Source organism: Madurella fahalii (genome assembly GCF_045866475.1).
Source record: "Madurella fahalii IFM 68171 DNA, scaffold_5, whole genome shotgun sequence".
NCBI lineage: Eukaryota > Fungi > Ascomycota > Sordariomycetes > Sordariales > Madurella > Madurella fahalii.
This window is the reverse complement of record NW_027263975.1, coordinates 4,428,382-4,453,050: the sequence shown is the minus strand read 5'-3', so window position 1 is coordinate 4,453,050 and position 24,669 is coordinate 4,428,382. Positions and strand designations below refer to the sequence as shown.

The 24,669-nt window shown below is 54.9% G+C and overlaps 11 protein-coding genes across 11 annotated transcripts; 5 read left to right on the top strand and 6 right to left on the bottom strand.

Annotated features, from left to right (window-relative positions):
* Positions 1–761: 761 nt before the first annotated feature.
* On the bottom strand, positions 762–1,598 carry MFIFM68171_09896 (uncharacterized protein; the record flags this gene model as incomplete). The annotated part of the gene is made up of 1 exon (XM_071065315.1): positions 762–1,598. One exon carries the CDS (start codon positions 1,596–1,598, stop codon positions 762–764), a length of 837 nt encoding a protein of 278 aa, XP_070921416.1.
* A 1,835-nt stretch (positions 1,599–3,433) lies between these two features.
* MFIFM68171_09895 (FAR1 domain-containing protein) lies at positions 3,434–4,351 on the top strand (the record flags this gene model as incomplete). Its single annotated transcript, XM_071065314.1, has 1 exon — positions 3,434–4,351. The coding sequence occupies one exon, from the start codon at positions 3,434–3,436 to the stop codon at positions 4,349–4,351; it is 918 nt and encodes a 305-aa protein (XP_070921415.1).
* Positions 4,352–5,081: 730 nt separating this feature from the next.
* On the bottom strand, positions 5,082–5,737 carry MFIFM68171_09894 (uncharacterized protein; the record flags this gene model as incomplete). The annotated part of the gene is made up of 2 exons (XM_071065313.1): positions 5,082–5,310; positions 5,400–5,737. The coding sequence occupies 2 exons, from the start codon at positions 5,735–5,737 to the stop codon at positions 5,082–5,084; spliced, it is 567 nt and encodes a 188-aa protein (XP_070921414.1).
* A 1,447-nt stretch (positions 5,738–7,184) lies between these two features.
* Positions 7,185–8,869, top strand: MFIFM68171_09893 (uncharacterized protein; the record flags this gene model as incomplete). Its single annotated transcript, XM_071065312.1, has 3 exons — positions 7,185–7,707; positions 7,769–7,852; positions 7,935–8,869. The coding sequence occupies 3 exons, from the start codon at positions 7,185–7,187 to the stop codon at positions 8,867–8,869; spliced, it is 1,542 nt and encodes a 513-aa protein (XP_070921413.1).
* A 228-nt stretch (positions 8,870–9,097) lies between these two features.
* SNO1 (Senecionine N-oxygenase) lies at positions 9,098–9,973 on the bottom strand (the record flags this gene model as incomplete). Its single annotated transcript, XM_071065311.1, has 2 exons — positions 9,098–9,608; positions 9,717–9,973. 2 exons carry the CDS (start codon positions 9,971–9,973, stop codon positions 9,098–9,100), a joined length of 768 nt encoding a protein of 255 aa, XP_070921412.1.
* Positions 9,974–11,156: 1,183 nt separating this feature from the next.
* On the top strand, positions 11,157–12,098 carry SNZ1 (Pyridoxal 5'-phosphate synthase subunit snz1; the record flags this gene model as incomplete). The annotated part of the gene is made up of 1 exon (XM_071065310.1): positions 11,157–12,098. One exon carries the CDS (start codon positions 11,157–11,159, stop codon positions 12,096–12,098), a length of 942 nt encoding a protein of 313 aa, XP_070921411.1.
* A 532-nt stretch (positions 12,099–12,630) lies between these two features.
* Positions 12,631–13,264, bottom strand: MFIFM68171_09890 (uncharacterized protein; the record flags this gene model as incomplete). The annotated part of the gene is made up of 2 exons (XM_071065309.1): positions 12,631–12,769; positions 12,825–13,264. 2 exons carry the CDS (start codon positions 13,262–13,264, stop codon positions 12,631–12,633), a joined length of 579 nt encoding a protein of 192 aa, XP_070921410.1.
* A 1,097-nt stretch (positions 13,265–14,361) lies between these two features.
* On the top strand, positions 14,362–15,393 carry MFIFM68171_09889 (uncharacterized protein; the record flags this gene model as incomplete). Its single annotated transcript, XM_071065308.1, has 1 exon — positions 14,362–15,393. One exon carries the CDS (start codon positions 14,362–14,364, stop codon positions 15,391–15,393), a length of 1,032 nt encoding a protein of 343 aa, XP_070921409.1.
* Positions 15,394–17,440: 2,047 nt separating this feature from the next.
* MFIFM68171_09888 (uncharacterized protein) lies at positions 17,441–18,294 on the bottom strand (the record flags this gene model as incomplete). Its single annotated transcript, XM_071065307.1, has 2 exons — positions 17,441–18,154; positions 18,244–18,294. 2 exons carry the CDS (start codon positions 18,292–18,294, stop codon positions 17,441–17,443), a joined length of 765 nt encoding a protein of 254 aa, XP_070921408.1.
* Positions 18,295–20,493: 2,199 nt separating this feature from the next.
* On the top strand, positions 20,494–21,449 carry MFIFM68171_09887 (uncharacterized protein; the record flags this gene model as incomplete). The annotated part of the gene is made up of 3 exons (XM_071065306.1): positions 20,494–20,610; positions 20,664–20,891; positions 20,970–21,449. The coding sequence occupies 3 exons, from the start codon at positions 20,494–20,496 to the stop codon at positions 21,447–21,449; spliced, it is 825 nt and encodes a 274-aa protein (XP_070921407.1).
* Positions 21,450–22,806: 1,357 nt separating this feature from the next.
* MFIFM68171_09886 (uncharacterized protein) lies at positions 22,807–24,057 on the bottom strand (the record flags this gene model as incomplete). The annotated part of the gene is made up of 3 exons (XM_071065305.1): positions 22,807–23,263; positions 23,329–23,971; positions 24,027–24,057. The coding sequence occupies 3 exons, from the start codon at positions 24,055–24,057 to the stop codon at positions 22,807–22,809; spliced, it is 1,131 nt and encodes a 376-aa protein (XP_070921406.1).
* Positions 24,058–24,669: the final 612 nt, after the last annotated feature.

The following is a 24,669-nucleotide window of genomic DNA, read 5'->3' as shown; positions in this document are numbered from 1 at the left end:
CGCCGAGAATCACAATTCCGGCATGATTATCTTTGTATCGATGGTTCCCAAATATTCTCTCGAGATTCTCGTCCGGGGTTGCTGGAAGAGGAAGAGCTTTCTCGGTTTCAAGGTCCCAGATTCTGGCCTCCAAAAAGTCACGGTCGACGTATCCAGCACGGCTACGTTGAAGATATGACGCTGTGACCCCGGCCCAGCCCTCAATTTGGCGTATCTCGTTGATGATCAGCGATAGTACTTCTAGCGAAGAGGGATGCGCAAAGCAACTGCATGGGAGCCGGTCGTCGATTCTGATCAAACATTTGAGGAGCTGGGGGTCCGGCATGTTCTGACACATGTCCACGGCGGTGTCAATAAGGCAGGTGCAAGGTGGGCAGTAAATGAAGATTGTAGCAATGTGAAGTGAAACGTCGAAATCATCGTCTGTGTCACTGCCCGTCTCGGATGTTCCGAGTAAGCGTTGATGGAGTCCGAGTCGTAGTTTTGTGAGGGTAACGCCGCCAATGTTGAGAACATCCTCCAGGTCGATGTGAGATGCAATCCGTCGGCTCGGATGCCAGCTCTTTTCTACAGGGGCTAACATACTCCTGTTCGTAAACAAGCGCCGCTGTACTGGTATTTGTCTGACATCTGGATTATCTTCGGGGCTGATGCAAGGTAGCTCTGAATTGGCGGCATTTGTGCATTGGCTTGTGAGCATCAGAAAAGAATTAAAGAGTTGGTGCATATCTGAAGCTAGGGGTTAGACCAAGATCTGAGAATCAGTGGACCGGATTATATCGGTCAAACTCACGTGGAATATTTCGCGGAGTTGCAGGAGTGGGGTCCAATCTCGACTCGGGCTGAGTGGCCTGTCCGTTTTGATTGTTTAGCCACTGATCGATTGTGCCCCCTTCTTCTTTTGCTTGGATTGCCTCGCTAACAGCATCCGATAGCGTCTGGTAGCGCTCCTGGCTGGATAGCGCTTCCTCGACAAGGTTCAGATCCGAAATTCGAAGGCTCGAAACATCGTCCTCCATCCTACTTTCCACAGCTGATTGGATCGCAATGGGCGCTAGGTCAACTAACCCGTCAACGAACTCCCGAAGGTCGCGAATAAGCTCGTCAAACTTCTCTCGATCGCGTATTGCCCATGACACTCGCTTCGTAATGCCGATCTGAGGTTGGTGCTTAGCGCGGTTGCAGAGCCTGTTGTAGGACCTCCGGAAGATGGAGAGGCTGGTGCTGCTGATCAAGTCCAGTTGTAGAACATCGGTTATTTGCGCTGGCTCGTATAGTTCCTCCACAGCGTACTTGTCCTGTAGCCGCTTCGAGTCCGTTAATAGAAGTCTGATGCTCTCAAGAACAGACCTGATGGTTGCTTCAATTGCCGGGTCGTTGAGGATGGCATCCCGCCCATTGTTGAGTGCACGGGCGATACCGACTGCATTTCCCCATGAGACCAGGCGAGCCTTTTCAACATCGAGCTTGACTAGAAGGATTGCGAGATTGCGTTCGAGAGATTGGCCAGCCTTAACATAGGCGAATGCATCGACACAATTGCTGAAAAGACCAGCAAGTGAGATGATTCCAACGCTAAGGCCAACGATATCAGCCATCCCGTGTGAAAGATGTGTGCAAACCGCGATATACCCAGAAATGAAATTTCCAGCGAAACGTTCTACGGGTTGAATTACCGACAGCGAGTCTGAGTTTTGAATGGCGTGACTAGCCTGGAGCTCTCGCAGCGAGATTTCGCGTCTCATCGCTCAGCTTCTGCGGAAACGGGCCAAGCCACTGCCAAGTCACCTTAAACGCCGGGCGATTCGTACCTTCGAAGAGGAAGGCGGGGTGACGAATGAGCATAGCCACAGCCACAGTTGAGCGGGTGATATCCCGACTGGTGCAAACGCTGCGAGGCAGGACAATACCCCACAGGACCTTTCAGAAAAATGCAAGGATTGTGGTCGATTTGGGCACTTTTATGCTGCGCGCACTGTTTGGCGGTTTTTGGTTTACACAGCCTCGTAGGGCAGGATTGTTACGTAGCACAGGCCTTTTTCATAGTCAGATTGAGACTTTTGGTAACAGCCCACGGGGACACTGTTTGACCGCTGTCAGGATTTGAGCTGGTGGGTTTCATGGAGGTTACTACTACTATGGCCGAGCCGGTAATCTGAGTAGTGGATACCTTAAATATAGCATAACCAGAGCCGTTTGCAGTGAGATCCTTCATTTCTTTTATCAACGTAGCGTATTGCGCTGAAGGCAAAATGGTGCTCCCGCATACATTATGCCGTGAGGTATTATCACACACACATTACTTGAAGGAGCGGGCCTGAATGCAGTCAGTGGCAACAAATCATTTACACACACCCATTCCCCGCCCTGGCAGGTGAACTGGAGCAAAGCAGCTATGATCTCTGATTCGGCACGCATAAGGTGCGTTCGGGCAGGGGATGCCGGGTGATGACGATACTTACACGAACCGAGATACCGAAAGTACACTGCCAACCACAAACCATTTCCGGCCATCATGACGTTCTAAACCTCCAACGCAGCATTCCGAATCCGCAGCTGAAATAATCCCAGAATTCTATATCCGGGATTGCACAATCCCCAGTGCGGATCACCCAAAGACAGCTGATTAAATCAAATTCTCCAAGACCAGAACGACCAACTGACAGAATTGCATAAGTTATAACCCCGGTTATTATCTGTCCTTACCCTCAACTACGCCTCTGAGCGCCGTGAGTCGAGCGTTGTTGCTGGCGCCGGGGTGGGTCAGGTTGACTGTGCGGTGGCGGACCCCATGCTTCTGATACTGCTCGTCTCGGGTGACGATTAGTGGGATGGTACTGTACCCATGGCAACCGAAAAATGCATGCAGGCAGAGAAACTGAGTTATGTTAAGCTAGAGGGTATCTTCACACAAGATCTCGCTTTGGCTCACTGCCACCAGAAGATAAGCTTTGATCACCCAGTTGCGTGCGCTAGTCTCTAATTACAGTACTTTACGGACTCGGAAACTGACACCCCGTTACTACCTATTCAACGATCTATCAAGGTGTCTAACGAAATCAGTCCTAATTAGCCTGCTAACCCTAGGGTGGACGCTTAATGCCTCTAACATGGGCATACGAGGTGCGGTGACAACTGCTGCTTTGCACCTGTTTCAGGAGAAACTGCAAGTGGATGGCGGCGATATCGGTGGTCGGCCATGCGGTCATTGGCAGCGGTACTGACAGCTGTTAACAGTTGGGCTAGAGTAATTTACCCGAGCCGATTAGTCCGGTTAGCCAAAACGCCACGTACGCGACGCAGGATTTGGCGCGCCAAGTCGCCAACTTCACCTCATCACACTCGGCCGGCCGCCTGGAATCACAGCGCTTCCGCATCATCGACAGCGCGCGCAAACGCCTGTCATCGCACCCGGGAGGATTACACAGTCAAGATGGTGCAGCCGGGGCCGCCTCATATGCAGATGCATCAGATGCAACAGATGATGCCGTCGCATCAGCAGGTCCAGCAGCAAATGCAGCCTCAGATGCAACAGCCCATGCAACAACAGATGCCAGGTCAGACACAGCAGCAGCAGGGCCAGGGCCAGGGCCAGGGGCAGCAGCAGCCAGCGCGCCCCAACTTCCAGATGGCGCTCCTGCCGCCGCCGCAGGACCGCCTGTACCCGACCTTTGAGGCGCTGCAGGCCGACCTCAAGGCCTTCACGCGGTCACAGGGCTACGCCATGGTCATCATCTCGTCGCTCAACCGCGACCCGCAGGGCCAGTATCGCCGCTACAACCTGTGCTGCTCCAAGGGCGGCAAGAACTACACGTCGCACAGCCGGGGCATCCGCCAGACCAAGTCGACCAAGACGGGCTGCCCGATGCGCATCAAGGCGATCCAGGAGAAGGCCTGGCCGTACGACGACAAGTGGCACATCATCGTGCAGTGCGCCGAGCACAACCACGAGCCCTTCACGGGCGAGCAGGGCGCCAACGTGCCCGCCCAATTCCGCAAGATCGAGCAGGACGGCGTGCGCTGGCTCATGATCATGCACCGCGAGGCCCAGCTCAACCTGCGCCAGCTGACCATCGGCATCCGCGTCTCGTTTGGCGACAAGTACCAGTACGTCAAGAAGAGCGACGTCCGCAACATGCTGGCAAAGATCAAGCGCGACGAGGAGCGCAAGGCCGCCGCTGCCGCCGCCGCCCAGGGCCTGCCCGCGAATCTGCCCTACACCATCATCCCCCAGGCCCACCTGCCGCCGCCCCCGCCCGCCCAGCGGGTCGAGCAGATGCCTCAGCTGCCGCCCGACATGCAGGTGCCGGATCCCGATCTGGAGTCGGACGATGACGGCGATGAGATATGACCGGTGCGGAAAGAGCCATTAGGTGGCTGATCTATCTACGTCGGGAGAGATTGGAAGCGTAGATTGGGACGCCGAGGCGAGAGCGTCTCGGCCAAGCAAACTGTAGGGGTAATTAGGTATCACCTTCCTAAGTTGTAATGAAGATTGGGGGTTGCTTCCCCCGGATTTGCACCGAGCACTCTGGTGCCGAGCGCGTTGACTGTCCTGCGTTTCATCGGTGTAGGTGACGGCCGATACCCGCCATCTTCAGCTCTGTCTAGCGTGTTCTAACGTCTTCAGAGAAGAGTCTGGAGCTGGATGACCTGCTTGTCGACACAAGAGGAGCACTGGGAGCACTGTGGCATCCAAGACGGGTGCATCAACCAGTGGGGAAGTCACTATATCAGACCTTGAGAGCTTTGGGTGGAGCGTCGGAAGAACCCTGGAGAGCTGCAAGATGCAGCATGGCCGACGTCACCAGCGGACCAGCCAGGAACCCGTTTATCACGGTAATCCCATAGAACAACAGTAACAAGGCGGCAGCAGCAGCAGCGGCAGCAGCAGCAGCAAACCACACTGCATAGATATCAACAAACACACTAGAACAATAGATAAGCAATGAGTAAATGCAAATGGTCCCCATCGCTTGACCAAGAAAGCCCCATGTGCGTGTACAGAAAGTTGAAGGAGTATAAGGAGATCGCAGAAATGAAAACCCAGAGTGGCCGTGTTTACCCGAACTCCCTGATGCCTAGTGGCCCATGGTTCGTCGATGCCGGTTCACGTTGTCGCTTCGCAAAGCTTTGTATGTGCAGCCGGGACACGCAAACATCTTCTTTGGAAATTCGGGGTCATCCCGAATCTCATCTGGGTGATGATTTTGCATGTGGCGTACCAGATCCTTCTTCTCCGCCGCGCCCCTGTACTTGTCGCCGCAGTAGGGGCACTTGAGCGGCCTGAGATGATTCTTCTGATGCTTGCTGTTTCCGGAGCCGGTATGCGTCAGCGCTTTATGCTACTTGATAGAGGAAGGGGCAAGGGAACCAGGGGAGGCAGTGCAGTGGCTTACCGAAGCTCTCCGGGTCGAGGAAACGCCCGCTTGCACCGAGGGAAAGAACAGTGGTACTTCTTGCGGCCAGCATCGGATACATCTTCATCGCTGTTGTCGCCCATTGGTTGTGGGGCGGCCGAGATGGGAAGGGATTCGGCGCCGGGGGCTGGTGCGGCAACGCTAGGCTCGGGAACGAGGGTCGGGTCTGCGCGTTGCCGGAAACAGAGGGTGGTGCCAACGCCACCGTTGTGTGGTTGTATACTGTTAAAATCAAAGCTGCTGTTGCGAACTGAATGATCGTCCGGGGCTTGGCCCAAAGCGTGGGGACTATCCTCCTCCGATGAACTTCCCATCATGACGGCGATTGTGGTTCTATCGAAGAACTACTCCTCCAGGGCGAGGCTAACCAAAGGGAAAGCCACATGAACCGCTGACTCGCCGTAGAATGGGGTGCCCGCCGGATAACGGGATGGGAAACCGGGGCCGGGGGAAAATGGCGGAGTTGGGTCCGTGTCCGAGAACTGGAACTCTGTTTCCCAAGCGGGCTCGGTCATAGACACCGGCGAGCCAGTGAGCGAGAGACACTGCCTGGTCAAGGCGGCCTCATGGCTGGCGGGCATGCCGAGATTCAAATACTGCGGATTCACAGTACCGTTCCCCGGACCAGTACCGGGATAAGCCTGGGCTGCCCACACACCCGGAGGGGTCGAAGGCATGCTCAACTCTGGGGACAGAAGTCCCTGAGAAGCGAAACCTGAGCAGGGGTCGGGTCCATGCTCAAAGGGCCAGTGAGTTCCGATTCCCTCCTCGTACGGGTCAAGAACCCACTCCGCATCCATAACTCCGCTTCGAACGTCTCGTAAGTCTCCCTGTCCGGCGGTGGAGCAACGACCGCCCGAGGAAACTTACATTGACTCTAGTCCCGGTTGGGGCATGTGGCGTTCAGCGCCCATTTGCCGGACCACGACCAACTGTGAAAACCTCCTCCTAAGGCAGGCAAGGGAGGTTGGTGAACTGACCCGTATCACCTCGTATATTGTCGCACGCTGAGGGAAAGAAGGTTGGCAACCTCCCTGCAAATATCGCAGGGGCAAATTGGACACTGAAATACTCTAAGCCGATTCAGTCTTGCCGAGAGCTCTCATGGTGCGCAAGCAGGGGGCATACTTGGCTCGCTGATGTGGGGTCCTTGAGGCCTACTACATGTGCCGTCCCCCAAACAGAACGAATGAAGCTCGAAGACCCGAGATTGGGGATCTGGGCCCGATAGGTGGCCAACAAGAGCGTCGCATCCTATGCAGTGAGGCCCGCAGGGAAGCCCGACGTGAGGCCAACTGCAGCTCGACCCGGCCAATTGCAAGGATTCGATTGGGTAACGAGTCTTCCAACCCACTAATCAGCCGTTGGAGAAGTTGGGCAGTCCTCGGGGCTTACAACAAGCCAAGATATGTTCGAACACGTTGGAAGGTCCTTCAGAAATCATGATTTATCATTTCTTGTTGTTGGTTGCCTTGCAGCTTTGACTGGACCATCTTTTATCAAGAAATTGCGCCGGTCTCCATGTATGCCCCCAACCGACATTGATAGGCGCAAAACGTATGTTTGGAGACAGGAGGCAGATTCTGAAATGCATGTGTAGTCCTCCAACCTACCACCACATCGGATCAGCGAGCTCAAACTCCTTTCCCAAAGCTCTTTCGAAAGGGTATATCAGAGTTCCAGGGGGCCACAATCCTCGACTCCCCTCTGGAACAGTTCTCGCGCAAATCTGTTCTATTCTTTCTGGCCGGGCCAGCCAATATCATGTCGGACTTCATTCCCCTCGCAGCCAGCCGCCGGAAACGGTTCTACGAACCGGTCATCTTGCTGGATAGCCTGAGAGCTATCTACCGCAAAGCGAATGCGGTCTCAGAGCCCGATTTGGAGGCGGCCGCGGGTAAAAGTCCAAAGCAGATATTCTACTGCTTCGTCAACAAACTCGGGCAGATTTGCGACAACCAACCAGCTCAACCCCTGGGCAAGACCGTAACATCGTTCGTTCTTCTTGACTCCGGCACCATCGAGTATCGCTTTGCGTCCAACCAGCGAGCCAGTCATGAGCTTGACGTTGTCAAGAACTATGTAGCAGACATCCTCAACATCCTCGGCGGCGTTGCTGATGACGTCGTGAACGACAAGGCTCTCATGGCGCCCATTTTCTCCGACATTTTACGCATGGTGCTGGCGTTCAACCGGCCCCGGATCGAGAAATACATCGAAAATCTGTGCGATGACCGTCACCTCACGCATTGTATTGACACATCAGCCCAGGAAGGAACCGGCAACGGTATGAATTGGATATCTTCTCGGTTGCTGACCTATGCTGACGATACGATTCCACTCACCAGGCGAATCCGTTTCTCAGGCTCTCCGAGGCCTCGAGGCACATATTAGCGCGGCGAGGAGTGCTGCTTCTGACAACAACGACGAGTGTAAGTCTAACAACCCCCTCCCCTACAAAGAAGCGATACTAGTAGTGATCCGAACCGCCACTTACCAACGTCGTTGTGCCAGTTGCCCGGCATGCCCAGGAACTCCTCGAGGAAATCAACATTCATTACGGGCCGACATTGGAAGATTACATGAAGCAAAAGACGCGAGGACATGATGCAGTTGAAGACAGTCCATGGAGTGAGGTCCGCCACGCACTGGGCCGCCTCCTATCCTATTTCATTGCCATCAACGTCCTCATCTCGGCGCGGAAGTTATGGCCCCAGATTTTTGTCGATTTTGAAGTCAGCTGGGTCCGTTCGACCGAACCTAGCCTGGATCCGCCCGAAATCCGCCGCAACGCAAAAGGCATCATCGATCGGATGGGCCGAAATAGAGCCACCTTGGAGGCCTACCAGAAGCACGCCAGGAGCCTGCAAAACCTCGGGCTCGATGTTCAGATCAAACAGCGAGTTCACCATACCAAGTTCCGCCCCATTGTCCACGCTGAGATCAATCTTCTCGACTCGATTCTGCGTGACGAGGCGCAGGCGTACGACGAAGGCGAAGACCCACCACGCTTCTTCAACGAGGCCGAGTTTGGGCGCTACATTGGCAGCAGCAAGCCAACTTGTATGCTTTGTCACTGGTACTTTGCGGCCCACACCTCGGGTGTACACTGCCGGCCGAGCCACGGCAATCTGTACTACAACTGGCGGACCCCCGACGTCTTGGAGGACGATGGCGCCGAAGCGGACCAGGAGCGAAATGATATTGTTGAGAGCATGATCAAGGCCATACGCGAGCAGACGGCGCGAGCTATCAGGGAGAGGTCATATTTTCGCCGCAAGCATGATTCAAGAGACACGCCGTCGGGCTTGTTGTTCGGCACAGCCCGCGGAACAGATGACGGCTGTGATGATCTGGCGTCGAGGTTGGGCCAAATCAGCTTCGGTCCGACCGAGAGTTCGCAGGCGAGCGGCTCCTCCAGCGCTGGTGCAATCCTCGCTGAGCACTGAAACGCTGCGGCCATGCGAATTGCAGATACCGGTTTGTTTTCCTCAGGCTTTTATTCTCTGTTTAGGTTATAGAGATAGTGCGGGGAACCATACCTGATGCTAGAATGCCCGAACCACCTTCTGGCCAGCGTTTAACCATTTATGCAAACTGCCTCCCCCGACGGATCTAAGGTAGGTAATCTAGCAGCCCAAACACCGGAGCCAAGTCGGCACGTCACGCACGCTCCCTCAAATACCGCGCCCGACTGCCAAGTCCCCATGCCTTACCGCCTCCAGTACCTGCCTCAACCACCAAACATGTATCCTCACATCCTCCGTCAGCTCCGGGTGGAAGCTCGTCCCAAACACATTGCCCTGCCTCACAGCCACAATATCCCCTTCCCCGTCTTTTTTCTCCCCGCTACGATAAACCCCCAGCACCTCGACCGGCCCCCTTCTCCCCTTTCCATCACCGCCAGCGGCAGCCGCATCAGCCGCAGGGGCGATGACTTCCTCCACAACGGGCGCGCGGATAAACACGCCCCGGAAGGGGCGCTCCCGCTCCCCGCCGGGGCCGCCGCCGAGGAACGGCAGGTCCAAGTCGGCGACGAAGCTCTGCACCTGCGAGCCGTAGCGGTTCCGCAGGACGCGCACATCCAGGCCCCCAATCAGCTCCTGGCCGCCCTGCTTGGTGGCGCTGGCCTGCTCGGCGAGCATGACCAGGCCGGCGCAGGTTCCCCAGACAGGCTTGTGTTGGCTCCTAAACGGGTACGGCACGTAGTGGTCAGCAGGGGGGACGGGAGATGCGGGAAGCGAAGGGAAAAAAAATTAAATAAATAAACACACGGGAAAAGGCCGGGCTTAGTACTTTACAAACTCCCTCAGCGGATCAAGCAGCCCCAATCGGCGCGCCACGATCGCCATGGTGGTGCTCTCGCCGCCCGGGATGATCAGGGCGTCGCATTGGGCAAGTCGCGGTGCAGTGCGTACTTCGTGGAAGGTGAATTGCAATTCGGGTTGTGGCGATGAGGACGAGGAGAGGATGTGGTCTGCGGCTTTGCGGAGGAGGTTTAGGTGCTCGATGACTCCGCCTTGTAGGGCGAGGACGCCGACTGAGATGGGCATGTCAAGGTTTCTGATGATCCGATCGGGTTTGCTGTTTCCTTGGCTTCCTTTGGGATGTTCCTAGAATGGATCGAACCGAGTTTGTCTGCTCTGCTTGGACTTGTGGGGTTGTGATGCAATTGGCCAACGATTCACTTTCGGGACTCGTCGAGATCTAATTAAGTCCAGTTTACTGGATAACTGATGGGTAAGACACGGTTCGTCGAGTCACACGACTTGGCAGGTGTCAATGGCAGAGACAATTGCGAGTGCGGTTGCTCGTGCTCGGAATGTGCCGGATAGGGGCGGCATTGGTCTTAAATGCCTCGCCACCCATTGGGACTTTTCGACGATATCGGCAGACTGGTGCTTGTCAAGACCAGGTACAGTACAAGTACAATTGCGCGATAAACCACCCTTTCCCGGCTCCCGTTTCAGCTAAACTGTGGGAGAATTAAACTTAATACCGTGTGGGTGCTGCCGATCGCTGCTAAGACACATCCCCCCACCTTCTTCGCTTGTGACTCTCATGAAAGCTGCCGTCAGCTGCCATGTTCTCGACAGGGCGCACGATTCCAATGGCGGCGCGGTCCGGAAGACGGCGCCGTCTACAATTCCGTCACATGGCTGCCCAGATATGTAGTAGACATAAAAATCGCTGGAAAGACTGTGGGAACGGCCATGCCAAAACTCGGCGTGGCACTCTTTTGACACAGAGATACTTAATTGCGCAAGGGGAACTCCACGATGCAGTGGCAGATTCTTGTGCCCACCCCATGTTCGCAGCGAACCGTAGCCCCGGGCCTGGCTCCGATTCGGAGGCGAGGGGCGTCCTAAAATCTTTAACCCCGGCTTCTACAACCCACAGTGTAACAGACACTGTGAAGAGCACCCGCTTCGTGCATCTCTTCGCTTCCGCGGATCGAGGGGTCACTACCATTTCCTCCACTGAGTCATGCCATTGTCTCTTCAAAAAGCGAATCGATCCCAAAGTCCTTGAGCGGAAACAGAACGCCGGTCTCACATTGGCCATTTCGTTTCGCATAGCTTCGATACCCCAGCAGGCGAGGTTCTCGGCGACCGAAGAAAGAAGTGAAACCTTGAAGAAGCACAGCAGAGCGCGATTTGTCCTGAGCTCGCACTCTTTCCCTCCTCCAAAAAGAGGAAAAAACCGCCACTCAAAATCACACCAATAACCAACAGAATGGCAACCAACCCCAACGGCGCCGCCAATGGCTCTCCCAGCAATGACGACTTCACCGTCAAGGCCGGCCTTGCCCAGATGCTCAAGGGCGGCGTCATCATGGACGTGACCACGGCCGCAGAAGCCCGCATCGCCGAAGAAGCCGGCGCGGTCGCCGTCATGGCGCTCGAGCGCATCCCGTCCGACATCCGCAAGATGGGCGGCGTGGCGCGCATGTCCAACCCGGAGATGATCAAGGAGATCCAGGCGGCCGTGACCATCCCCGTCATGGCCAAGGCACGCATCGGCCACGTGGTCGAGTGCCAGATCCTCGAGGCGCTGGGCGTCGACTACGTCGACGAGAGCGAGGTCCTGACGCCCGCCGACGACCAGTTCCACGTGAACAAGCACGGCTTCAAGATCCCCTTTGTATGCGGCTGCCGCAACCTGGGCGAGGCGCTGCGGCGCATCAAGGAGGGCGCCGCCATGATCCGCACCAAGGGCGAGGCCGGCACGGGCGACATCGTCGAGGCCGTCAAGCACATCCGCACCGTCAACGCCGAGATCGCCCGCGCCAAGGCCGCCCTCGCCTCGGGCGGCGAGCTCGCCGTGGCCGCCCTGGCGCGCGAGATCGGCTGCGACGCAGCACTACTCAAGCAGACGGCCGAGCTGGGCCGCCTGCCCGTCGTCAACTTCGCGGCCGGCGGCGTGGCGACGCCCGCCGACGCCGCCCTCATGATGCACCTCGGCTGCGACGGCGTGTTTGTCGGCAGCGGCATCTTCAAGGACGCCGAGACCCCCGAGCACGCCGCCAAGCGCGCCCGCGCCATCGTCAAGGCCACCGCCCGCTACACCGACAGGCAGGCGCTGATCGAGGCCAGCATCGAGCACGGCAAGGCTATGGCCGGCATCAGCAATGCCGGCTTGAGGCCCGAGGAGAAGATGGCGGGGCGCGGATGGTAGATGATTAAGCGGGTTGGTACAGTACGAGGTGACAACTTAAGGTGGGGTGGAAGCAAGGAAACCAAACTTCAGGGCTAGTAAAAAGGGCGGCTTTCTGTCAAGGGTTCATCAACTACCTTAGCAATATGGGTTTACTTTTTTTTCGTTTTTTTCTGAGTCTCAAACACTAGTCCGGATTACGGACTGGAGGCTGGAAAATCCCTCGGTTCGGGCGGTGGGACAAGGGTGGGAGGACAATTTCGGTGATTCACACCGTAACCCTGGTGAAACGGGAGCCAGAGGATGGCCTCTGGTTTCCAGAGCTGCAGAATTCAATTTAGTTCTTCAAGTGACCTACTGGTCCTCATTAAAAAAAAGTTACATGATGAATTTTTTGATCGCTAGATGGAAACCCTAGCTTATTAGGACTCCTTTGCCTTCACTTAAACTTTTGGAGAGTAACGAAAACGGGAAGCAGATGTCGATATCGTTTCCGCGAGAAGTCGACGGGTGGCCTGTTGTCGCAGTAGTACGAGAGCGGCCGCGCTTCCAACTATTGGCCATCAAACTCTGGCCAGTGGACTTGGAAACCCGTCGTCTCCATGTCGCCGTTGCGGTCGACCCAGGCGCAGTAGACCGTTTCCTCATTCTCGTCTAAACCGAGAACACTTGTACCAGCGTAATACCTCGTACTCATTAGCGAAGGACATTGGGAGTTGCATGTGTCTCACGAGAGCTTGGGCTTACCGCATGCCACCTCCGTCACCGTTGCCGTAGTTACTGCACGCGTAGGCCCACTGTCCCGGATGGAAGCCAAACTTCTGATCCCCGCCCGGGAAAGATATACCTGCCCAGGCAATGCATATTGCATCGTCGTTGCCGGTGAACAGCGTGTATGTAGGCGCTTCGCGAGTGCTTACGTCGGTGGTATATGTCGTCCACCCTTCCTCGCTGTATTCATCGTCCTGGGTCTCTATCGCGATGAATTCGCCTGTCTCGTCCCACATCTGGATATCAGGCTTGTTACCACCTGCGCTCGTGAGATCACCGTTGGCACCATCGTTGGCGATAACGTAGCTTACTGCCGCGGTGCCGCTATCACTTGTAGGGATTTGGTCTTGAGAATATGAGACGATGGTGACAGCGGTGCCGAGGGTAAAAACGATGAGACCGAGAACACCAGACATGTCGAACCGCAATAGTATCTTCAAGAATTGGAAGGATGCTTGTGGCTGGCGGGCTGGAAAGCGGATTAGGCTTGTTGTGCTGCAGGTGGCTATGAATGAGGTTTGGGACTCGGGGCAATGTGTCAGAGAGTTTGTGAGATCCAGTCACGATCTGAGCAGCGATACCGGCAGATTCCTGCTTGCGCTCTATATACAGACTTGAGCTGCCCATAGACCAAGCCTTATGCTTTCACCGACCTCCATACCCATTGATCCTATGAGATTGTCACCGCTATCATACGCCATGGGCTCTCGTCAGCATTAGTACTGATATTAACTATGCTTATTTTGATATAAAGACGGTATGGCTCGGGATTCTAGATTCCTGCAATAGTTACATCATCTCATCCTTAAGATCCCAAGTTGTGCTCCCACACCGCGTGGCTACGACCTGCATCTTGGCTTGTTCCTACCTGTTTTTCCTTTGTTGTTAGTCTCAAGGGTAGCCAACTTGAACGATATTGTATACTGGTATTGAACGACTATCCGCGGGTCGAGGTCTCAAATGCTAAATGATATCATTTCTATGTCTAGCGATCTTCGCTAGTACCTTATGTATTCCTAGCACATCGCAATAGCTGCTGAAAGCCTTCGGTCATTTATAGACAGGTTTAAACAATAGCTTTCTTAGCGTTCAAGGCTGGAATGGTAGTGGTGATAATTAGGTAATTTGGTCGACAAAATCCTATTGGTTGTTTTCCAGCCCATGTGTTTTATGATGTTATGACGTCGTATTTCACGGCTATAAGTTGCCGAGCAGTACATCTTGACGACAGCCCAGATCGGCAATTCGGCATACCGTCTTAGGGAGAAAACTGTACAAGTAAAGATCAGACCTGCGCCTGCAAACGCAGTGACGTTTCCGCTCAACCAGGGCAATGGATGACATGGCTAAGACATCTTGGCTAAAATTTCCTGATTCCAAATCTTGAGAAGGTCATTAATAGTAGTATACCTTAAGACAGCCGTCCCGCTCTCTGCTTAGATTGTCTTGCACTCCGCCCTCACAGCTCCTTTCACTTCGAGTTTGGAGCACCGGCTTGCGTTCGACAACTAACATGAGAATCCCCCATTACGTCCCCCTTGTCGCGCTCGCCGCCCAAACGGCAGTGGCTCAGGGCGCAGAGGATTTGCCAGACACGCCAAACCCCTCCATTAGCATTTCCAGCTGCGAAAGCCTTGGATGCAATCCATCCAACAACAGCGTGTGTGCCCATAATCTCCCGGGAGCTCCGGTTGGTGTGGGCATCGCACCCCAGGTCCTCGACATCTCCGCAACAAACCTCAGTCTCACGCTGGTCGATGGCCTCGAGGAGCGGGGGTTCACGGCTGCTGGCTTGCCGGACTACGAGTTCACGGACCTGCAGCTCTTTGTCGGCATCGGCCCCAACTTGGCCGACAATGACTATCCATCGGGGTGCGCTCTGATGATGCAGTACCAGGGCCAGACGTTTCCGGTTCCCGATGACCGCGATGACGAGGACTCTGCCCTAGCCAACTCCACCTCGTGCGAGGGTGTCGTCGACGAACTGTGCCAAGCCGCCATTTACAACATGGTCAGGGACTTCGACAGCTCGTCGTCCGAAGAGAACGACGCAACCGACCGGTGCACCGCGCTGACGCGTCACATCAACTTGCGCCTGCGCGAGGACAGCCTGATGTGCGGCGCCCATTGGGTCTCGAGCTTCATCAACGTCACGGGCGGCGCGCTGCCTGGACCTGAAATGCAAGTCGCCGACAACGAGGCGCTCGGAGACCAGTCGTGCCGGCCCGTGTTGCCGCAGTCGTTCCAGCTGTACGCGGTCGCCAGGATGCGCCAGTTTTACTTTACAGACCCGCCCGAGTCTGATTTCCTCCGGCCGCTGTTCGGCGGCCGTGCCGGGTCCACGCCTGTCGTCACTGTCGTCTATGACGGAGAGGGCAATGACAGGGCACCCAACGTCCAGTTTGTTTGCATGAAGACTTACCAGCCTAATGGCAACCCGCAGCCCGATCCGTTTGAAGGGGCGGCCGCAATTGCTAATTCGAGGAGAGCCGCTACAATGGCTGTGGGCTTTCTGACCGTAGTGTTTGCAGCGATGGCGGTGTAAATCACGCAACCATATAACAGCTAAACTTTTGAATCGATTTTAAAGCGTTTCTAAAACTATACTGGATCTAGATACAATAGTATCTTTATATCTGATAATAATAGCTTAACGGAGGTAATAGGAAGCTGATCGTTAAGGTTGGTAAGGTAAACAATTTTTATCCCCGCGGTAGGGTAAAGCTCACGTGAGCTCGCATATCCCCTGCGCTGGTCCGGCCAAGTCCGGCGGAGATGGTCAGCCCATCCACACTAAGCACTGGCCACCTACATTAGGTGTTCAGTGAATGAGTGTTTTTGCTGGGCACCTAAGGTTAGGTACATACCTGTACAGTTTAGCATTTTGCCGGCATCATGTCTACTGAAAACCTGCACTGGCGGCGATGCACCGTTACGCCACGGCCCAAGTTGGCCCAGACCACCCTTCTCTTTAGAGATGGTCGTCTGGGCTACGCTGCACCTTCAAAAGCGCGACGTCGGTGGACTCCGGCACCGAACGCCATCCGTCGCATCGCCAATTCCGCAGTCTTTAGGACAACCAACCCGAGCTTGACCTCCTTCCTCCGCTTCCCTGCCGAGATCCGTATCGCGATATATCGACTGCTCCTAATATTACCGCCGACGACGCCCTATGTGGGATACTTCATCTGCACCACCACTCGTCGCTTCGTTCTCCCCCGGGCGCGGTGCCGAACTGAGCGTTATCCATGGATCCGCCACGGCTTATTCCCCGCCATCCTCGAGTGCTGCCGTACTACCAGTATAGAAGGTCGCGAGGTGTTATATGGCGAAAACCTGTTTCAGCCTGGCTGCTTTGCCAACAACACCCGTCCCTGGGACACAGTGAATTCATGGTGCATCGGCGAGCAGTGCTTGAAGTATATCGCCAAACTGCGGGACCACAATCCCTACCTCGGAGAGGTATTGATCGCGAAACAGTTGAGCATGTTTCCGCGGCTGCGATATCTCAGCATAACCAGGCACATGTCCAGGGAGCAGTGGGCCGTATTTTTACGGGAAAATGCTGGTGCGTTGCAGCGCATCCCGATGTTGGAATTTCACATATCTGTTGCCAACCCCCTCTTTATCCTCAGGGACCCGCGGTACTTAGTGGTAGATAGACTACGGAGATTCCCAGATCCTGAAGCTAGCTGCAAGCTAGCATACCAGCTACCACTGGAAAGTCATGTCGAGCTGATGGTCGGGAGGAAGCTTACATGGCGGTTTGTTAGTTGGACTGATATCGACAGCGTGCATTGGGATGTCTATTTGTCATTAACTTAAATAGGATAGACAATTGACATATGTCATAGGCTAGCCGAGCGTAAAAGCGAGTCGAACACTCTCTACTATCCTACAAATACTATCTTCAATTACGACACAACAATGCCAGGAGCTTGCCATGATTACGTCGGAAACTGCTGGATTAGATCATCGGCCCGAGTGACCACATCCATGTACTTACGTGCCCGTCATCCTGGTCACATCCTTGCGTTTCTCCCAGGCAATCCAGGCCGCGCGGTAGTACTTGACGGTACCGGCTAGCTGCAGGACCTCTGCGCCGTAGGGAACCACCGGTTCTCAAGAGGTAGGCATACCGAAGACGGTGGCGGCGTAGACTGACGTAAAGAAAACGATCGCGGGGGGGGAAGGGGCTGCATCCTGAGAGGGTGTAGGATAAAGAATGCGAACAGCTGGCCGGGGGTCTTGTATCTAGGGCTGACTGACCGCAGGCTCTGGTTCCCGGTTTGTTGGTGTAACCTTGCCGTCTCCGTCTGTAGGATCACGTACGGATACGACTCGTGTAAGAAAAGGATAACGAAGATGGTCATCACACCCAACGCAACGGCCATGAGCTAAAAATCCCATTGCCAGACCGCGACCGCCGTCAGATTACCGCCGATGATGGGCCCGATGGTCGGTCCCAAGACCAGACCCATTACGTAGTACGCAAACACGCGGCCCCGCGCTTCTCTCCGCCCAGATCAAAACTGCATATCAATACCGTGCGATTATCATTTCTACCGTGGCCCCGTCTTACGATTCGGAGGTCATTGTTCAGCCCACTTAAACCACACGCTAACAACGAACGACAAGTACGACGCCATCACTCCAATGAGGGCCAAGACATCGAGCGGCTTGGTAGGCGACTGCCACTCGTATGCCCAGAGGAACCAGGTAGAGAATCCGACGATGCAAACTGTCGACAGGATTAGGACGTACACCATTGCCTGGTGAATGTGGAATCCCGCCTCAAACGCTAGATGCCACGCTTTGGGCTCTTCTTCGTCGTCATACCCGGCCTGCGGCTTGCCGGTCGTGAGCTTGGGAAACCGCTTGTGGATGTACATTGACCGGCGACGTCCACCGGGCTGCTCCTCGTCCGTCGGATGCACCTCCTCCGGGAGCGTGTTGCTGGTCACGGTGGGATCCACATCGATGTCGTCGAGGTCAATCAAGTCCGCCCTTGGCGCGATGGCAACAAGCAGGTCCCGGAGACCCTGCACAGCGAGATGGGGGGCGTGTTTTACCCTCTCGAGGACGCGCCGGGACCAGGGAGCCGACTGCCAGAACTCGCGGAAGGCAGTCGCGTCGGTGTGGTGGACATCGCGCCAGGTCGTCATCAGCCATATGGATGACACCAGCGGCGGGACGTCTGGCGGGCAGGGCGCGTATATCCACTTTCGAGTCAGCGGGTCTGTCTCCGAAGGCGGCCAGATGCCCTCCTCGACTATATCGGCTCGCCACTTATCTGTCGGGTTGAACTGATAATTATGTCATTACCACTCTGGCCAGCACGAATCACCCACTAGGTACTTTCTCTAGGGACGCCTGCCGCTAGGGGGAAGCTCACCTGCACAAACTGGATGTTCTTCACCTGCCGCAGCCTGGTGATGCGCTTCATCCAGCACGATATGCCGGAATACTTTTCCCGCAACCCGACTATGAGCTTCTAGTCGCAGTCTCGCCGTCGGGCGCTGAGGTGGACGTATCGAATGTCCTTTCTAATGTCTTCAAACAGCGCCAGTGCCCAGAGATTCCGCCCCCATACTGCCGTCCCCAGCGGAGTTATAGCACCAGGTTCTTCTCCTTGGTCGTTATCAGGTACGCCGCTGCCGCTGCCCGAATCATTGTGTCCAAGATCGTGCATTGAAATAGGATGGCGGGCGATATCAGCAGATTGCGGCACGCAGTATTGCTCCGCTTGGCCCCCACTGCTGTCACTACTAGTACCCGGTTGGTTTGCGGCAGGGCGAGAGCCGTGCAGAGGTACTGCCTCCCCCAACCCGACGAGCAACATGAGGAGAGCGTAAAAGGCGACTGATGCTGCTGCTATGAGTGTGACTATTGATGTAACATAAAAAGACATGCCCAGATAGGAGACACGGCTGCTGTACCAGGGAACGGCTCCAGAGGCCGTAGTGGCTATTATTGCGGCGCTGAGACCGACTGCAGGCCAGAATACCCACGGGATGAGGATCTTGAGAATCTTGACCGCAAGCCGGTCCATGAGTCTGCTATATTGCGCCTGAGGGGAACTGAAGATGTTGGCAAACTCCCCTTGGATCTCGACGGCAGCACCGGGAGTAACTTCGCGAAAGTCATCATGGAGCTGTCTGTAACAAAACTGATGGGGGAGAGAGCATGTCAGCAAAAATTAATAGCTTACGATTGAGCAACTTCTGAAGTGGCCAAAGCGGACAACGCCTTAGGTTGATTAGACGAGGGACTTACGCATCTCCAACGGACTCTCTTCATCCCGGCCGATACCTTTGGCTCGCCAACGGAGAGCAACCAAAAAAGGGCCAGGAGAAGGGTTCGGAGAATGCGACGATTCCAGGGCCTTGAGTTAGGCTGTATATGGGGCGAATCGTGCTCATCAGGGGACGATGATGGCCGCAATGGGTGATAAAGCTGCCCAGTCTTTCCATTTCCTTGGTATTGGTGTACTAGATAGGCAATGTTGTGAAACAGATAGACAGTAATCCTTGTCACGATACTAGCCTCTGTTAAATCTAGACGCCCATCCGGTTGAAACAACGTGGGCCACATCCTTTATCGCTCGTGATAAGAATGATTCGATTACTTCTCCGGCCGATGGGATGAAAATCGGACACCAAGAAAACAAAGGGGCCATATATGACCTGAGGCATTCCGAAATGGTAGCGCAACTCAACTTTACGTCTTTTAACTATTGTCGTACTTAACGTGCAATTGCTGGACGGCAATTGCGGCGTTGCTTTTACGCGACAACTTTGCACAGTGATTGCCTCTCCCTTGCTCTCCGTTCCCTCCGGGCTTTATATGGGTGAGGACCGTCACGACATCGGCTGGCACTGGTCACAACTGGCGGATTCCATTTACGAATCCCGGGCACTCTGCCAGGTGTGCCGAGCTCTCCCACACAACATAATTATATCTTCGGTCAGCCATCTTCTCCAGGGCATGACTACTTGTACAGTATATTGACGTTCCAACTGATATTGCGCGCTCCATTCGCTCGTGTCGCCTCCTCCCGGTTAGCCCCGTTACTTTGCCTGTCCTCATCACCGGCTGTCTCTGCGCTATACGGCCAAGTCCCACAAAGCTTGGGGCGAGAAGTGACTGGTCCCTTTTGGGCGCAGCCCCTGTACTGCAAGGCGCCATCTCCAGCCGTACCGCCCGACATCCGGTTGGTTAACTGGGTCCGTCAGTTGAGGACTCCGATATCTTTGGCTCCATGGGAACGTTACTATCGCTAAACCTGCAAGGTGGCGCAGGTTTGTCAACAGCATCTCGTCGCTCATTCATCAAGAACGAACACACGCACCCCTCTACTTTACTTAAGACCGCAATACAAATGCTTGTTTTGAGAACTCAACGGAGACAAATATGGGGAGTAAAATAGGCAGCTGCAGGACACCAGGAGACTGGCTGGAAGTGCTCCGAAGGCGAGTCTTTCTCATTCAGTTTGGCTGTCAAAGAAGCTAGGCAGGGAAGGCGGGTGGCACGCCGGCCAGTGAGGCACCTCCCGTTCGACCAACAACAAAAAAAAAAACCCTTACAGATCAAGTCTCATTTCCACATTTGCCAGCCCCTCCATTTTCACGCGGGACTGTGTAAAATGAACCCATACGAGGCCAACCCCGAGAAGATCCCTTCTGAGGACCGCTACGCAGATGTGCCCTTCTACGGCTGCTACTGCCCCACAGCAGGCGATTTCCAGCCAGATCCCGCCCATGTCTTGCCCACCTCACCCGAGTCTCTCGCGTATTGGTCCTCTGTGTTAGCCAGTGCGACAGGGCAAACCGGATATACGAAAACCAGGACGGTGGTCGCGACGTCTTCGCCCTTGGCCGGGTCATCGTGAAGTCGCGTCATCTCCATCCCGAACAGGAAGGACGACGCTCGACACGTAACTATTCTTTGGCAGACGAGAACGAGGTCGCGGCTACGGCTCCGGTCCGACAGCCTCTCGGTCAATTAGGTATCAGGGTTCCTCAGATTTACTTTGCAGGAAAGGTGCGTCTTGCTGTTTGGAGCAGCCACCGCGTTGAATCGACGTTGAGGCTTCGCTAATTACTAACTCTCGCCGCTCAGATTAATGGTAACCCCGTTTTCATTCAAGAACGTATTCCAAGCGTCAAGCCCAATATTGCCTGGCAATACATCTCCAAGGACCAGAAAGTGTCTTTCAAAAACCAGGCCAGAGAGGCGTTGCGCCATCTACGTTCAATTCCACTCCCACCCGGCCAACGTCGGTCCTACGCAGTCCCGGACCCCGATCCGGTGAAAAACAGGGGGATCCAGGAGCTCGAGGAACACATCATCTTTTCGGAACACAACGCAGATTCCGACATCAGTTTTATGCATAATGACTTCTCGCAGTCCAACACAATCGTCGACAACGGCAAGATCGTTGGCCTTGTGGACTGGGACATGGCTGGGTGGTTTCGGTGGTGGACTGCTGCCGAGGTTCATGTTAAGATCCGAACACCGAAGAGGGAGAACTTTGCCGCTCTGCAGCTCCCGGAGGATTATCTTCAGGATATCTTGTTCTGGAATGACCTTTACGAGTAGTTCCCGATACGTAAGCCGCCTGCCTGTCCGCTGCAGCGCCTCGCGTGATGGTGCTACTCCGCTCAGGCATCCACAAATGGCGCTGTACAGTGGTCAAAAGATCAATGGCCCCATTTTGTGTCACTGCGGTACGATCAGCAACAACTTGGATAACGACACATGTATTATCGCAACGTAGATATCCATTTCTCACGGGAACTTGAAGCTATTCCCGGTAGTATGTTCAAGACTAGGCTTAGCCTGAGCTAGCCTCAGAGTTAAAGTTAGGCTAGAATGCAGGGGGAGGCACCACCGCGAAGTTCTGGAAGGGCTAAGAGCTGGCCTTCGGTGCCCACCGCCCTTCCTCTCCTCTGTACAGCAAGAATCCAAGGCATACATAATGATCGTAGTTCTCTTGTATTTGCCCTCTGATAAGAGGTATCCCGTTAGTAAACAACACCAAAGCATGTCTACAGCTCAAAGGGAAGAATTTTGTTTCCTCGTGAGCTTATAATCCCGTTTGAGAAGAAATCGAGATTGACGTGTCATGATTTCTAGCTATTTCCTAAGAATATGGGAAATCAACACGCACAGGCGACGGGGAACTAGAAATGATTTGGATGCGGATACGAACATTAGGCAGTGGAGGATAAGGTGTTGATCAGTGTCATGGAATAGGAATCAGCGGGTCTGAATCAAGTATACATATTGGAGGACAGACAGATTGCAAGACAGCAACGTATGCCATTGTTTATGTAGAATGCTGCCGATATACCGTGTCAGCTCTAGCCTTACTCTGCAACTGGGCTTACGTATCTTGAGTTGGGGGTTCAAATTATTTTGCGACCACGGAGACAAACCAAAATCTACAGAAAGCCATAGCAACCCTAACCTGCCCCTGAAGATTAGGTTATGGCAATGCCACTCCTGGATGAGGTGGGGGACCTTCAAGTTACCCGGCGCCTATTAGTATGTAATAAACTCGCCAAAGAGGAGAACGGCAGGTGAATCGGAGGTCGTTTTGAACGTATGGAAGAGTATCATATTGTATCTAACCGACGGAACAAAGGAGAAGAAAAGAGTGTGGCACATCTATGATACACAAAAGAGATAACAGTCCCTACACCCAGTTGGCCTCCTGAACGTTTACCGCCTACCTGTGGCTTGCAGTATTGTCACCAGCGCCATACAATCTGCTCACTCAACAATCCTCTGGCATTCGCCCTGTTACCACAGCCATATGGCCGAGCCCTATCCAACTCGACCGCGACAGGGGTTTTCGTTCTGAATGGCCCACCACCAGCCTTGCTTCTCTCCGCATCCCTCTATACGCGCCCAGGGTTCTCCGTTGACAGTCCCGTTGGGTGCCAATCCCTCTTTATTGTACTCCGAGCGGCTGCTTGTATCCATCCGCCGGAGGCTCCAGGGATTCGACCAACGGCTGACAGATCTTCGCCGGGTTGCTCTGTCCGGTTTTCATCATCTCCTGGAGTAAGTCACGCATCTTCTCCTCTAGCGTGCGCCAGTCTTGGCCAAACAGTCTTCGGATCGTCGTGACACGTTGTTGTAAAGGCCGCAGCCCCAGAGCCCCCTGCGTGGCTGCCTTATCCAAAGCGGTGAGCTGCGGCCCAAGTTTCCGCGACTCCTCCAGCGTCTTTTGTGATAGCCGAATCAATTCACTGCAGGCCCCGGCCAGGTCTTTGGCTCGGCCTTTGTCAGACTCAAGGGTAGAGATCAGCGATTGTAGTGACTGTATCTGCAGCCTGGCGTCCCTAATCTCGGACTCGCGGACGGCGTGCTGATGGTCCAGTTCGCCGATCTCCTTGTCAAGTCCGCTGCTTTGCTTGTTAGAGGGAACAGTAACCTTGCCGTGTCCGTACGCTTGGCTGGCAGCACTTACTTCATCGCGCAGAGCATAGAGACGCTGGTCAGACGGGTCAATGCCAGTAGCCTGCGGAAGGGCCTCTTTCGAGCTTTCTTCAGCTTTAATTCGTCCAGCCTCAATTGGATCTCGTCTCGTTTCCTGGCCAGCTCCTTCTCGCCCTCGACAACCAGATCCAGCTCTTTCCCCGTCTTCACCTCGAGGTTACTCGCGTCCTCCCCCGCACCGCGGATTTGCGCGCCGATGGACTCCGCTCGCGATCCAATATCAGCGCACTGCAGCCGTAGCCTAGCCACTTCGTGGAGTCCATGGGCGGCGTGACGTGCCAGGCCGTCGACAATCTTGCTCAGGTTATCAACTTCCAGCTGAAGCTGCGCAAGGGTGATGTGATGGTCTTCGTAGCCGTCGTTGTCGCTGTCACTATCGCCGGCATCACCGTCCCAGCCGGCGGAGGTGGCTCTGCCCTGGAGATTAGCCCAAGCGGATCGCGTGGCAAGAGCATTGGTCGCTAGCGATTTCCGGAGAGACACGCTGAGCGCCCGCGCCTCCTCATGCAGACGGGAGATCGACTGGGAGAGATCTCGGAGCTCTGCGTCGAGCTGGGACAGTCTCGAACTCGATTCGTCCAGCTGCTTCGCGATAGCGGCCCTGCCGGCCGTCCCTACACACGCTGGTCGTTAGAGGGAACGTCGCGGGGGTCTACTGGCTCTTCATACCGTCATTGGCTACCTCAGGCGTCACTGCCATTGGGAACTGTAGCGGCGGCAAAATCTTGTCTGGGAGTTACTGTCGATGGAACATAACATGCAAGGTGGGGGGCAGTCTGTCGCTCAACCCACTGAAGAATATGGCTACATAAAGAGTCGATTGCCTGGTCAAGTACCATCCGAAGAAGTGGATCACCAGCTCTATAAGGTATGCACAGATGATCAAGGCTTTCGACAGCTCTTGGCCAAGTCAGCTTCGGGTACCGAACTTTTGGTCCGTTCCTGGCCCCTGGTTTTAGCATAGCCCAGGGGCACGTGTCATGTCTTTGTCCGTGGCGGTCGTTGGTTTGCTGAAGGCGCGCCAACGGGCTTACGCGCTCGGCTGAGCTGTCAAATTTATACCCCTTTGTGGGACAATTGTGGGAGTTGGCGTCTACCGGACTCCCCAAAGCGGGAACCGGTCTCGTTGCGAAGAAAACCTAGGGCGTTCCATGGTATATGGCGGATTGACGCAACATCGACTTTGCCATCTGCAAGTGCCATGTGCCATTTTGCATATACCCGCAGCTGTAGTGGGCAGTGCGCATTTCACCCGTGAATCTTGGCTGGGAAAGGTGAGAGAGTGCACGATGGTACAGTACATCCCGGACTC